The sequence below is a fragment of the Chrysochloris asiatica genome, unplaced genomic scaffold (assembly GCF_000296735.1).
Source record: "Chrysochloris asiatica unplaced genomic scaffold, ChrAsi1.0 scaffold00337, whole genome shotgun sequence".
Lineage (NCBI taxonomy): Eukaryota > Metazoa > Chordata > Mammalia > Afrosoricida > Chrysochloridae > Chrysochloris > Chrysochloris asiatica.
Window position 1 is genome coordinate 2,284,892 of NW_006408855.1, and position 14,736 is coordinate 2,299,627.

Genomic DNA, 14,736 nt, shown 5'->3' on the forward strand with positions numbered 1-14,736 from the left:
GGTAGCCAATGTCCAAGTTGCCCGTCCCTGTCTACTGTGTGTGTGGAGGGGGTGGGAATGATTCTTGCTGTAAGGACTTGTTCCCTCTTTTGAGCTACTGCTTCCATAGGTGTAGGTATGGTTACTTCTTATCTGTCACAATGGGTCACTATGAGTTGGAATTGATTTAGCACAAGACTATGCCTCATTTAAGGAGCTCTGGTAGTGTAGTGGTTAGGAATCAGGCTGTGAACCTCAAGGTCAGCAGTTGGAAACTACCAGCCACTCTGCAGGAGAAAGATGAGGCATTCTACTCCCGTAAAGATTTACAGCCTCGGAAACCCTGTATGGGGTTGCTATGGGTCGGAACCGACTTGACGGCACTTAACAACAACAATGCCTCATTTAAGTATTACAATTAAAGACATGGTAGCGATCATTTTCCTCATTTTATGAGATAGAAAAAATCTAAGGTTCAGAAAAATTAAATTACTGAGACCTAAAACTCAATTTCAACAGTAAATATTCAAAACTGGATGAAAATACTCCTTAGAATATTTTCTATCTATCATTTGACATCTATCTATCATTTGAATCTATCATTTGACATCAAAAGGGCAACAGTTGCCCAGGGCAAAGTTCAGAGGAGAGGAGGAGGTAGGGAAAAAGGAGGGAGGAAGTGGAGTAAGTGATGTTACATTGCAAGGACTGCAACCAATGTCCCAGAACAAGTTGTGTGTGATTTGTTGAATAGAAAACTAATTTTCTGTGTAAATTTTCACCTAAAGCATAATAAAAAGTTCAAAATAACCAATAAATATATAATCAGTTGGGAACATGAAATTAATTTGAACATTTGGAAAATAACGTATCTGTAAGTTAGCATAGTGGTTATGAGTTGGGCCGCTAACCTCAAGGTCAGCAGTTCGAAGCTACCAGCAGTTCTGGGAGAGAAAGATGTGGTTTTCTGCTCCCGTACAGGTTTACAGCCTCGGAAACCTTATGCAGGGTCGCTATTAGTCGGAACTGACTCCAAGGCACACCACCATCACCAGCAAGTTGGGGACAGTTTCTAGTCACCCTCTAGCTCTTACCTGTCAGTTTAGTGAAAGCTTCCATGTCATCAATTGCTGTAGAAATGTGGTACTTTTTCCCTTCGGCACCTGTAATTTCTATGTAGGCGTCTGCTTTGAGGAAAGCATCTGTAATCCTAAAGAGGATCATTTTATAAAAAATTATGCTTGTGAGAAATGTTAAACATTTGCATTAAGCATTGCTTAAAGTTAGGGAATCTTTCTACATTAGGGAAGTAAAATCTTGAGGTGCTATATTCTAATGACAACTGCTTCTCCACAAGACTAATGAGTGCACACTGCTTTGAGCTACCACGCTTATTATGACCCAGGCACTATGGGAGGGTTTTAAATCTTTCCAACAAAAAGGTAAGTTATAAACAGTCCTACTTTTACAGATAGGGAAATTAAATCATTTTCATTTACCCATTAGGAAGCAGTAGTGCCAATCTTCGAACCTAGATTTCTCCAAATTAAAAGAAAACCTTACCAAAGTATAGGTTAATGTACTCTACCTGCTAATCTGTTTATTCCTATATATATACTGCAATATATTGCTACATATATGTATATTAGAGTATTTGTCCAAGAATTATAATAAATTAATTTAAAGCTATTTTAGAGACATGGAATCAGTATCCCTAACTTTTGATAAGTTCACATGGGTGTATGAGTCCCCTGGAGACTTGGTTGTACATTTCTGCTATGGTTCTGAGAGAGAAGTGAAATTTCTACCAGTTTAGAAGTCCTGATGTGGCATCGTGGGTTAATGCGCTAGACTGCAAGGTCAGTTTGAACTGCAAGGTTGGCGGTTCAAATTCACCAGCTGCTCCTTAGAAACCCTATACAGGATCTGCTATGAGTTGGAACTGACTCAAAGGCACGTAACAAATTTTGATACATACTTGATATGACAAGAGCAGACAGATACTAATCTTTATCCTTAAAATTAATTTCATAATCTCAAAATGTCAGTTATTCATGCCCCATTACCTTGACTATTATATGGAAGTCTTGAGTCTTTCCGGCACGGTCTCTTCATATCTAGCCCAAGTCAGCTCTTCTCCCCCTCACCCACCTCTTATGTCCATTGTCCCCCTCCTCTTACAACTAAATTTAGTTCACTGTGTGGTAGTGTTCCTTTAAGGAAACCACTTTAGATTTATTCACTTGGATTTACCCAGACCTCTCAACCCCACCCAACTGCGATACTCTAGCAAAGCATCATATGAAATTTTATAAGGAAATTTCTTACATTGTGTCGATGATGTTGCCAACTTTGTGTTGGTAAGCTCTACGGTGCAAGCAGTTGCGTGTGTGGAACATGTCGTACAGATTCCCAACTTCCTGCAGGAAATGTGTAATGAATATTAATGTGGTATCAGACTGTGTTAGCCTTGTGAAAGCCAAGTCTATAAGACAAGGAAAAGGGATGGTGGTAGACAAGAAGGCTATGGGCGGGGCTCCTCCATTAACATCCCTGAGCCCAAGGAAAACCAGGAAGGCAAGCAGATAAGTACAGCTCTGCATTGGTTTGCAACTTTCATTCTTACTGATCAATAGTAAAGTAAAATCTGCAGAATGCTTTAACTCTGTGACATATTCTGTTCTAGGCATCGTAAATCTAATTTCGCCTACAATCATCCCAATGACTTCTATTCCTGTATTCTTCACTCTCAACAGATTTTTTATAATACAATACTATATTGCTTTATAGTTCCTTGTCTGTAATCTAGCACAGACTTGGAGATTTCAGGATTTTCACTGTTCTAAAGCACTAATGTAGGGATTAAGGATGAAGCCCTAGAGCCAAACTATCAGAGTTGAAATCTTAGCTCTGCCACCTATTGATTGTATACCTTTGTGCCTCAGTTTGCTTGTCTGTTAAATGGAATAAAAATATCTGGTGTGGTGCTGCAGGTTAATGTGCTGGACTGCAAAGTCAGATTGAACCAAAAGGTCAGTGGTTCAAGCTCACCAGCCGCTCCTCGGAAACCCTATACAGGATCACTGTGGGTGGGAACTAACTCAACGGCACTTAACAACAACCACAATCTTATAGGGTTGGAAGAATTGAGTTAATCCATGTAAATCTATTAGAACAGTGCCTATCATAACACTAAATAAATGATCATAATTTTATTTTTGTTATTTGATAATACAAATGAAATGAAAACAGCTTTAAGATACTTCTAAATGCTAACTAAGCATGAAGTAAAGAGGTTGAACATTTACCAGGTACTGATGTTTGCAAACTGTTGAATGGAAATTTCTAGATTGTAGACTAGAAACTTCCTTGTTGTTTCCACTGACACAGCTTACCTTTTCTCTAGTACAAATATGCTTCTTCTCATCCACTTCACAGACACGGGCAAACTTAATAAAGCGCTTGTAATCAAAATTGTTTTGGATTCCGAGATGATGGCAGTCCCTAAAAATTGTCCAAAAGAACCAAGAGAAAAATTTTCAACAGTAAATTTGTACAAGGATTCCAACAAATTTTTCTGATTTGTTCAGAGCATACCTGGCAAAATAATCCCACTTGTCCACATCAATGCCATTTCTCTTGTTAGCCACTATTTCATAGAGGAAGCTTTTCTCTTTAGGACGCCCTTTATAGGTCCACTGGAAGACAAGGAAATGCACAGAAAGTTTCAGTGTAGGAACAAGTTGACTGTGGATAAGCAAGGCAAAGCAACTGTATTTATGTGAAAAGTATAAACAGATACTTGACTGGGAACATGAGATGAGCTAGAAGGTTCTACTCTCTTTCCTTTCTCCACTTGATTCCTAAATTAGCAGACAGGAGAAAGAAATGCTAAGGCATATGATATTCTATTAATACTAAACCTTCTTGTGCCACTGAAACGATCCTAACTCTTATTACACTTTCCACAACCAATATGCTTTGTGTTGCCTTGGTTTTAAAAGTTTTCTCAAAAAATAAAAGATCTTAACTATGTAGTGTTAAGAAAGTTCTGTACCTTGAATTCATACGTGTAAAACAGTACTATCTTTAAGTAGCTATCCACCTAGTTTAAATGATTTGGGTTGTTCAAAAAGAATATTTGGAGATCCAGTTTTTAGAAACATGGTTTTTTACTGCAAATCCCCTCTCTATTATTTGCATAAAGTAGAGTGGTATATATTTGATTAAAAAATCCCTAAGAATCTTGGAAGGAAAGTTATTTTCCTACTCTTTTTAATTAATAAAAAAGAAAAAAAGATCCCCAAGGAGACAAAACAGATTTTCTTCTGACGTAGTTCAATTTTTTCTGTCTTCATATTATTGAAGTATTTTGAATGTAAATTTTAGTAGATAAACAAGATATATACCATTATATTTATAAGCAAAGTTATTTTTTATTTTCATACAAAACAATGCACACATACGCATTTAAAAAAGATTTATATATATTTTTAGTTTGGGAGCTGGTAACTTTTTAATGACCTGTTAAGAAGCAAAAAAAGTATGTGTTTTACTTTTTGTATTAAACGATAAAAATATAACTTAGATGGTATCTTTTAGCTCCTCTGAAACAGGCAAATGTGTAGCCTTGAAAGAGTTAAGAAAACAAGATGAAAAGCATTAGTCAGTTCAAATTAAGCTGTATACAATTTAACTTACCAAGGATTCTTGCAATGAAAATTCAAGAGGTCCTATAATTTGTTCTTTGATAAAACAAATGTCTTCTTCAGGGATGAGTCCATAGTGTTGCATGACTTCTCTGAGTCCATTAGAATCAACTAGGTGCTCAAACATCTTCACTGAGCCCTGTTCATGCTAGAAAACATGAGCATAATATGGTTGATAATAGACTCTGGCCCATTCTTAAACCAAACCCACTGCTGCAGAGTTGATTCTAACCTATAGCAACCCAATAGGAAAGATAACTTTCCCACAGATTTTCCAAGGCTACAATCTTATAGAATCAGATGATGACATCTTTTTCCCTGGAGCAGATGGTAGGTTCAAACCAGCAGCATTTGGATGAGTAGACCAGCACTTAACTACTGTGTCTCCAGGGCTCCTTGCTGGCCCACTGTTACTGTTTTTAAGTGCATTCCAGGTGGTTCTAACTGACAGTGACCCTGTGTAGGATTCCTGAGGAGCAGCTGGATTATACCACAGCACCACACCAGATCCCTGCCCTGATGGCTTATTAGGACTCCAAATTATTAAAATTACTTAAGTCCAGGTAATTTAAAAAATAAGGTCTAGTTTCCAACCACAGTTTTTCAGTTGTGTGTCAAAACCTTGCAATTCTGTCAGTAACTTACTAGTGTACAAATCCTTTAACAAACTATATTATTTCATAAATATATTTAATGTAGTTGATGAAGTATCTATACCTGGAATCATATCCTCTGTCATACGGTAGAATTCTATTTTAATGAACATCATTATAAAATTCAGTTCTGTTGTCTAAATAGGAGTAAACCCCCTGTTGTCTAATTGATTCCAATGTAGAGGTTCTACATGTGGCGTTACAAACTGCCAGCACTTCCATCTAGTGGTGGTGTTGGACATCACCAGTCATACTTGGGCTCTGACTCATAGCGACTGTATGCACAGCAGAACCAAATATTGCCCTGTCCTGCATTAGCCTCCCAGTTATTGCTGTTGGAGCTCATTACTGCAGCCACTGTATCAATCCATCTTGTTCAGGGTCTTTTTCTTTCTTGCTGACCCTGTACTTGAACCAGTGGTAAAAAGGGGGCATTTGAAAACTTGTCAGTTAAAAACTTAAAAGTGCATCAAGGGTTCTGATGTGAAGATCTGGGCTGGAATCTCAAATCAGACTTAGCTTGCTCACTTTGCTCTTCTTCTTCATTCACAATCGCTGTAAAGATCACATGACCCCTGGAGACATGTATCCTGTACCATGTGTTAACCAAAAACTGATGTGGCATGAAAATCAAAACCTGAATGGTTCTATAACTGTTTTTTAAGAATTAAATCAAACACTTATTGATGACAAAGAGAGATATAGTAATTTTATAGAGGATAAATTTTATGTAAGCAAAAGATCACCAGTAATAGTAATTCAGAGAGATTTTATGTGCCTCCTAATGTCACATTAAGAAGGCCACAATATGGCTTCTGTGGCCTTTTTGCCAAACATGCACACCTGACTCTATGAGAAAACACTGAACAGTGCAGTCAAATGGAGGGGCATTCTACAAAATAACTTGTTTAAAATCTTCAAAAAATGGCAATATCATGATGGATTGAAAACATGCTATATGATTCTATTTATATGAAGTCTAAGAACAAGTAAAACAAACCAGTGCTTACAAAACTCAGAAGGTAATGGTAAGGGGGAGAGCAAAATTAACTGCAAAGGGGCATAAGTGAAATTTTCCAGAGATAAAAAGGTCTATTTCTGAAGGGTGAGTGGTTATATAGATGTATACATTTGCCAAAACTCACTAAAGTATACACTTAGATACATTTTATTTTTATGAATTGTGCCTTACAAGACAAAGAGAGAGAGAGAAAAAACAGTGGCTGACGTGAAATAAATGTTTGATATGTATGAATATTCTTTCCTACTCCAGTTTCTAGAAATATAAGATGGCAGAAACTGGGGGGAAACCAACCTAACTTCATTTCAAAATTCATTTTTTAAAAATCCAAAGTATGGGTCAGCCATGTGCAAATGTCTAATTGTAAAATTAAAAAAATAATTTAATATATATGCATGATGAAACCTGGTTGGTTATCAGCTACTTCATGGTCATAGCAAATGAGTCAAAACTGGAGTTGACAGTTTTACGGGTGTACAATAGAACAGAAAGAGTGTTAAACTGGCAGACAAGAAACACACTAGATTTCTGATTTTGGGTGCAATAATTACTTCTACGAGCTTCAAGTTTCCTTACTTGTAGAAGAGAGAGAATGATTCCTTCCTTACAGATTACTTAAGAGGATCAAATGAAACAACCAAAAATTACTTACACACACACACACACATACACACACACACACACACACCCCCTGAGAGGGCTTCAAAAAGTTCTTGGGAAAATGAAATGAAAATATACTGACTTTTTTCCATGAATTTTTGAAGACTCTTCATATAAACAGAGAAAAATACAAATACAAATATATGCAAAAAACTATAAAGGAAAATATACTATAACGTTGTTGTTGTGAAGTGCCATCCAGTCGGTTCAGACCCCTAGTGATCCTGTAACAGGGTTTCCAAGGAGCAGCTGGTGGGCTTGAACCACCAACCTTGCAGTTCAAATGGCTTTGCAGTCTGGCGCATTAACCTACAGCGCCACACCAGGACTCCATACTATAACATAGTGGAGCCAAATTAAATAACTCATTCAACAGTCTTTTTATTGCATGTTGAAAATATGAAACATACCGTCCATTTTACTTCTGGGCGAGCAAGTGGAATAAATCTTCCATCAAACATATGAGAAAATGGTCCATGACCTTAAAAACAAATGTAGCATTAGAAGTAAGAAAAATATTCACAAACTGGTAAAAAAAAAAGGGATTAATTTTTCTGTCTTTTGAGTTCAACTTGGATACTACTGTTGTTGTTAAGTGCCACACTGAAATTACTGATGTTGTTAAGTGCCATTGAGTCGGTTCCCATTCAAAGTGACCCTATATTGAGTTTCTGAGGAAAAGTTGGTGGGTTTGAACTGCTGACCTTGCAGCTAGCAATCTACTGCTTATCCTATAGAGCCACACCAGGACACATAATCTCCTCGCTATTTTCTAAAGCAAAAAAACAGGAAGGCTTTTCATATAGAAAATATATAGCTTCCAAAGAAAGGCCTCAGGAAAAGACAGTTTGTGTAACAAAAAGGAGTTTATGTCAAAGGCATGTTAACTTCTGGAATCTTCAGAATGCCTTATAGCAAAAGTTTTATGACAATCTACCACTGTAGCATGGAGAGAAATACAAGAACTTCATTTTATTACTCTCATCTTTGACAATATCTCTCTTTATGTAACTGCATAATAAACATAATATACTTTGGAATAAATATACACATATTTAGTACTTTTTTTTTTATTGATGATGTGGGCATTCGAAAGTACCTGGAGAATATTTATTTATCTTATTTATTCATAAGTAATTTTAACATTCCACAACACCTAATAATTAGAGACTTTGTTGGGGGACAACTTGGAATTGTCAGAATTTCCATAGAATGAGTTACTGGCCAGAGACAGACCACCTGGACCAGTGCTGGGCCTTTTCTGCAGTCTCAGACTGCACATAAAAACTCTTGGGAACTAGTGGAGGTTTCCAGATGATTCTTTTCAAAATGCCAAGAATCTGTTACATTTATTATCTGAGGGTGGCATTAGTCCTACTCAGATCTAATGGGGTAATGAGCGATATGGAGTGATTTACAGAAGAAAGTACTCTACCTACCCCCTGCAAGTACCTGGTTATTGAAACAGAGAAAGGCCCCCTGCCCTGCCAACACTAACTCCGATTCTCCTACTAGGGAGAAATGAACTACACGGATCAGGACAACTCCGATTCGTTCTCAAGAACCTTTCCCAATCCCTTTGTCAAAGGAGAGGAATGATATTCTTCTATTTGGAGTCAAGTGGAGCAAGACCTCAAACGGGTTAAGGAAGAAAAGGAGTTCTTTACATCTCTTAATCTGCTAAATTAGATTAGGTGTTCTAAGTATAAAAAGAATGAATTTGATTTGACAAAGTAAAGAAAAAATGGCAACAGTATTCAACTAGAAGGATAGAAAAAAAAAAAAAAATCAAATTCACACCACTTTAAACATATGGTCAGAAAACCTTGCTATCAGAAATCCTTTCCTATAATGTATAGTAAAGATGTCAAACATGGGAAAGTCACTAAAAGATTACCCAAAACATAAGAACTATTTTAGGTTTATGACACATGAGAAAGGTAACAGTCCTACACTGTCCTATAGGGTTATTACGAGTCAGAATCAACTGGACAGGAATGGGTTTGGTTTTTGAGTTTATGAATCATGCTATGAAGAAAGAAACAATGGCACATTATATTTCTCTTGGCTAGCCTGATTCTTCTATTTCAGAGAGGCAACTAATGTTAGAGTTTTACATAACAACTTTGGCTCTTTGTATAACTTACCGAGATCATGACAAAGCCCAGCAATTTGCACACAGAGCATATCTCGCTCACTTATCTGCAGCTCTGGTTGTTTTTCATGCAACGCACGAACTAAGCATCCTGCTAGATACCCCACCCTGCACAGCAAAAAAAAAAAGGCAAGAAAACGTCAACCTTTTGTTTAAAAAAATGAGTGATACCTGTGGTCTTTGAAACCTTTCAGATGTTTTTGCAAACATTCTAATGTATCTCTGGGTCAACTTCACAGAACAGTCATTTTAGAACTGGGTAGGAACACACTCAAAATTCCAATATCATTCTTGAGCTTTAGAGATTGGTTTTGTCAGTAGCCAACACTTTCAATTTTTAAATAATGCTTTAAAATTCGAATTCGTACCTAAATAATTCATACAATTGATTGGTCAATAGGCACTTCAATATATTTCCAGACAGGATCTGAGCTGGATTGTAATATATAAAATATTTTTCATTTTATTATTAGCAAAGGGCTTTAATTTTTTCATCAATAAAATAAGACATTAACATTACTTTATGAAATTATTTGTTCTCTAAATGCAAAAATGAGACAACTATTTCATGAGACAGAGGAGGAACTGTTATTACTACGCCTCTCCAATACCCTCTTACCCCAGACTATGCTCAAATCTGTTGTGTGAAGCTCCTGGAAAAACATAGTAACCGCCTCCCAACTGTTTGATATATCGGAGTCGCTGAAACTGCGGTGTGTCGATGATTCGGATGAGGAGAGGGTGGAGCTCAATGTGGCCATGGATAGGATCATTAATAACCTAGAAAATGATACACAAATTAATATAAGTGACAGTACACAAGTTCATCTGAAAGTTTTGTGCAGCCATTTCTCACTATCCTTGAAAAAAATCAAGGCTACTTAATTGTTCAAGTAAGACTAATACTTAGATTAGGTGTTCTAAGTATAGAAAGAATGAATTTGATTTGACAAAGTAAAGAAAAAATGGCAACTGTATTCAACTAGAAGGATAAAATAAATAAATAAATAAATAAAATTCACATCACTTTAAACATATGGTCAGAAAACCTTGCTATCAGAAATCCTTTCCTATAATATATAGTAAAGATGTCAAACATGGGAAAGTCACTAAAAGATTTTATAGAAATCCTTTCCTATAATGTATAGTAAAGATGTCAAACATGGGAAAGTCACCAAAAGATTTTATAGAAATCCTTTCCTATAATGTATAGTAAAGATGTCAAACTTGGTTGGGAAAGTCACTATCACTACCATAGAGACAGGAGTCCTGGTGTGGTGTTATAGGATTAGTGCTGGACTGCGAACACAAGGTCTCTGCTTCTCGGAAACCCTACATTACATAGGGTTACTATGAGTTGGAACCGACTCGAAGGCACTCAGCAACAACAATTCATTTAAAAAATAAATATACCATTTTATTTACTGGCCATAACAACTAACATTTAAAAAGAAGCCCACAAAATTTAAAAAATTACCTTAGATAAATGATCTAACCCCTGGTTTACAAACTACTTCAGCTTGCTCCATGAAGTACAGAAAGTTCTATGTAATGAAGGATCCTGCTGTCTCTGACTGCTCTATCCTCAGAATCCATCACCGAGCACATGGCCTGACTTACTGCAGGAACTCATATATATTTGAAACAACTACTGTTGACCCGCTACTGCAAAGTACTATCTGCTAACATGCTAGGCTATTATGTCTAAAGTAACCTATGTCAGTATGCTGATGGCCTGGTGTGGCATAGTAGGATAAGCACTGAACTGCCAACCACATGGTCAATGGTTCAAACTAACCAGCTGCTCTTGCAAACCCTACAAGTGGCTATGACTAGGAACCACCTTGAAAGCACTGAACAATAACAACGTCAGGACACAGGCATACATAAAATATGAATTACAGAAACTCAGTACTGTAAAGAAGCTTAAAGTTCATCTGGTCTAACATTGAAGGTAACAATAACAAGGGAAGTCAATTCCTTTACAAACAGCTCAATCCTACAACAAAGAAACTATATGAAACAGACAGAGATGAAAATCCTGGAACCTTGAACTTCAGAGAAAAGGTTAGAGAAGTGGACTGAGTGCTTGTTGGGAGGAGAAGCTGAGCAGGGACAGACAGAGAGGGGCACTGACTGGTGAATGGCTGGCCAAATGTGGTGTGACCATCTTGAACTTTTGTGAGCAGCTTTTAGTGCAGAAGGTAGGTGGGCAGAGCAGAGTCACACAGGCAATTTGAAAGGTGTGATTCCTTTTTTCCCATGATCCATAGTGACTAGAGGTGTGGCTACCCACAGTGTAGACACTGCTCTCCGATAGCGTGAAGCCACCTGGTTGGGAGCCATGCCAGTGTGAGGCAGGGGTTGGTTGTGCTGCTTTGGTGACTGGATTCAGTCAGGCTTGGTTCCAGAACTACAGAACCCACAGAGACACCAGACCAGAATTAGTCTAACAGAAACCATCATAACCAGTTAGTTACCCTGCCCCTAGCTGTCCTGTGGTCCTAACGGACACTGACATCAGCTTCAACAAGGGCCTCCATGAACTACTTCTGGACTGAATGGCCTGAACATAGGTAACACCAAGGCCTACAGGAACTCCATCTAGGGCCTGGAACTCCGCTGTCACACTTCTTCCGAACCCTCCTCATGTTCCTTGGCTGCCAGGAGACCCCTCCAGAGTTTTCTATTCTTCAGGTACAATAGCTGCACTTTTTGGTGTTTTTCCTTTTGTTGTTTTTGTTTGTTTATTCTTTCTTATCCTTCTTGTCTTTATATTTCTGTGAACTTTATCTTTTCTTTCTTCCTTTTTGTTTTTCCTTATTTTTTTCTATTTTTTCATTCCCCTCTTTTTTAAAATTTCTTTTGATCTTTCATTACAACTCTGTTTTCATCTTTCCTGATTTTTAAAAATTTTATTTTCTCTCTTATAACTATTTTTTTGTCCCTCTTTTCTCTTTTTAGTTATTTTACTCTTTTTTTTTTTTTTTCTGGTTTCTGCCTCTTTTCTGGTTTCTGCCCCTCACTCTGCTTTATTATTTTCTTTTCACTGTTGGTTGCTTGCTTGCTCACTCTCTTTTGTTTTTTTGTGCGTGCATGTGTGAGGCTTCTTCTCTTTCCTACCCAACAGAAGACAGCAACACTTCCAAAGAGCCCAACCACAACTGTAACCTCTGCAGCTTCATCCACTGTTAAAAAAACATGCTCCTAAACCACCTGATCAATGATAAGACAGCTGCCAACACCAGCCAAACCCACCCTAAACTAAGATGTGTAAATGGTGAATGGACAATGGTACATGTCAATTCCATTCTCTAACTACACCCACAGAGACAGTTTGTGAAAGTCTAAGAATACATCAACATACAGTTACCAGTTAAATATAAGACCACCACAATGTCCCAGAGAAAACAGACAATTTTATCTCACACAAAGAAGACAGAATGGCTCAAATGTATGACCAAGATGAATAAAAGGCAATAGAGATAACTTGAATATAATTCAGAAGAATGGTATTTAGGCATCTTCAAAGAATTGACAGAAAGGGGAAAGCAAGGGTAACAGAGAAAAACACTTTAGAAGAATTCAGGAAACCACTATAAGAACAAATCGGCAAAATAAACGCAAATTCTGGAACAATACAACTACTAAGATTTCAGAAATGGGCAATACATTGGAAGGACAAATGATTCAAAGCAAAAGAAGTCTAAGTTACTGAGCTTGAAGATAAATCTCTCACTATGCTAGAAGAACAATTAGAAAAAGGAATGAAAATGCCTATTAAAAGCATAAAAGTTATGTTGGGCACTATGGGTGATCGAAATCCAGAATAGGAAGAGACAATTTAAAAAACCGAGAAAATTGTTGAAGGGTTGTTGGAAGAAAATTTCCCTAACATCATGAAAGACAATAAGATAAGCAAACAAGAAGCTGAACCGACCCCAAACAGGATAGATCACAAAAGAAATTCACTGCAATATATCATAATAAAACTTTCCAAAACCAAAACAAGGCAAGAATCCTGAAAGTAGCTCTGGAAAAACAAAAAAGTTACCTGCAAAGGAGAAAGAATAAGACTAAACTCTGATTTACTACTAGAAATCATGCAGGCAAGAAGGCAATGGGATGACATATATAAAACTGAATGAAAAAAATTGTCAACCAAGAATCACACACTGAGCAAAGCTGTCCCTCAAATACAATGGCAAAATTAGGACATTTCCTGATATATAGAAATTAAAGGAATTTGTAATGACCAGGTGTGATGCTATAGGATAAGCACTGTCTTGCAAAGTTGGTTTGAACTATAAGGAAGGTGGTTCAAATTCACCAGCTGCTCCTGGGAAACCCTACACAGGGTCCTATGAATTGGAACCAACTCGACAGCATTCAACAACAAACATTATAAAAAATGTTAAAGTGTCAGGAGACTGAGAACCAACAAAAGCAGACAACATGAGATAACCACATGACAACATCACCCAAAATGTAATCTATATATGGAAGTATTTAAAATAAAAAAAACCCTACAAGGCTGAAAATAGGGAAACAGAGAAATCAATGTATAATGAAGTCAACTACAAAGCAAAAAGTGGGACTAGTATAGATATAGAACTTCCAAACGGTGAGGATGTCAGGGAGATTTCAAGATAAAACAGACTGTTTTAAATGGGGAAAAATAATAACAAATTACAGGTTAACCTCAAAGAAAATTAATACACCTTCACCACAAAATAAAAAAAGAGGAAAATTAGGATGATTTAGTAAACATTAACACAATGGAAATGAAAATGAAAAGAAAGTTCAGAAACAAAATGAATTTAGAAAATTACATGGAACATAGAAATCAGGAGCACCACAAAAAAAGACAGCAAAATGACAGCGATCAATTCATACCTATCAATAATTACCCTGAATATGAATGGATTAAATGCACTAGTCAAGAGAGAGTAGAAGAAAGGATAAGAAAGCAGGATCCTTCAATATGCTGTATTTAAGAGACACATCAAAAAGATGAAGACAGTCTAAATGACCATTAACAGAAGAATAGTTAAACAAACTTTGGTACATATACACATGGAATACTATGCAATATTGAAGGATCATAATGAAGCTGCAAAACACCTCACAACATGGATGAACCTGGAGGACATTATGCTGAGTGGAATGTTGTTGTTAGGTGCTGTGGAATCAATTCCAACTCATAGTGACCCTGTATAGGGTTTCTGAGAAGCAGCTGGTGGGTTTGAACCATTGATTGTGTGATTCATAGTCCAGTGTTTATCCTATAACACCAAACCAGGAGTTAATCACAAAAGGACAAATATTGTATAAGACCACTGTTGTAAAAGTTAAGAAAATGTTTCTTGATAAAAGATTTATGGTTACCAGGGTAGGAATGGGGGGAGATTATTATTCATGGATTAGGGGATAGACACATGTTAACATGGGTGATGTAGCAGGCAACATACAAGAAGGAGGCTGGCATAGAAGATGATGGTAGCTGGAGACACAAGGAGGAATGCAAGAGTTAAAGTGAACAGAGGTCACCACTGATAG

General features: G+C 37.0%; 1 protein-coding gene across 1 annotated transcript in view; it reads right to left on the bottom strand.

Annotated features, from left to right (window-relative positions):
* The window catches only part of SAMHD1 (SAM domain and HD domain 1), a 68,156-nt gene that overhangs the window by 26,819 nt on the left and 26,601 nt on the right, over positions 1 to 14,736 (bottom strand). Inside the window, exons 4-11 of the mRNA XM_006875733.1 lie at positions 9,797 to 9,957; positions 9,170 to 9,285; positions 7,433 to 7,503; positions 4,681 to 4,836; positions 3,577 to 3,677; positions 3,375 to 3,483; positions 2,308 to 2,399; positions 1,074 to 1,189 (exon numbers count right to left, since the gene is read on the bottom strand). Of these exons, the coding sequence (XP_006875795.1) occupies positions 1,074 to 1,189; positions 2,308 to 2,399; positions 3,375 to 3,483; positions 3,577 to 3,677; positions 4,681 to 4,836; positions 7,433 to 7,503; positions 9,170 to 9,285; positions 9,797 to 9,957 (922 nt within the window). The remainder of the gene's footprint in view (positions 1 to 1,073; positions 1,190 to 2,307; positions 2,400 to 3,374; positions 3,484 to 3,576; positions 3,678 to 4,680; positions 4,837 to 7,432; positions 7,504 to 9,169; positions 9,286 to 9,796; positions 9,958 to 14,736) is intronic.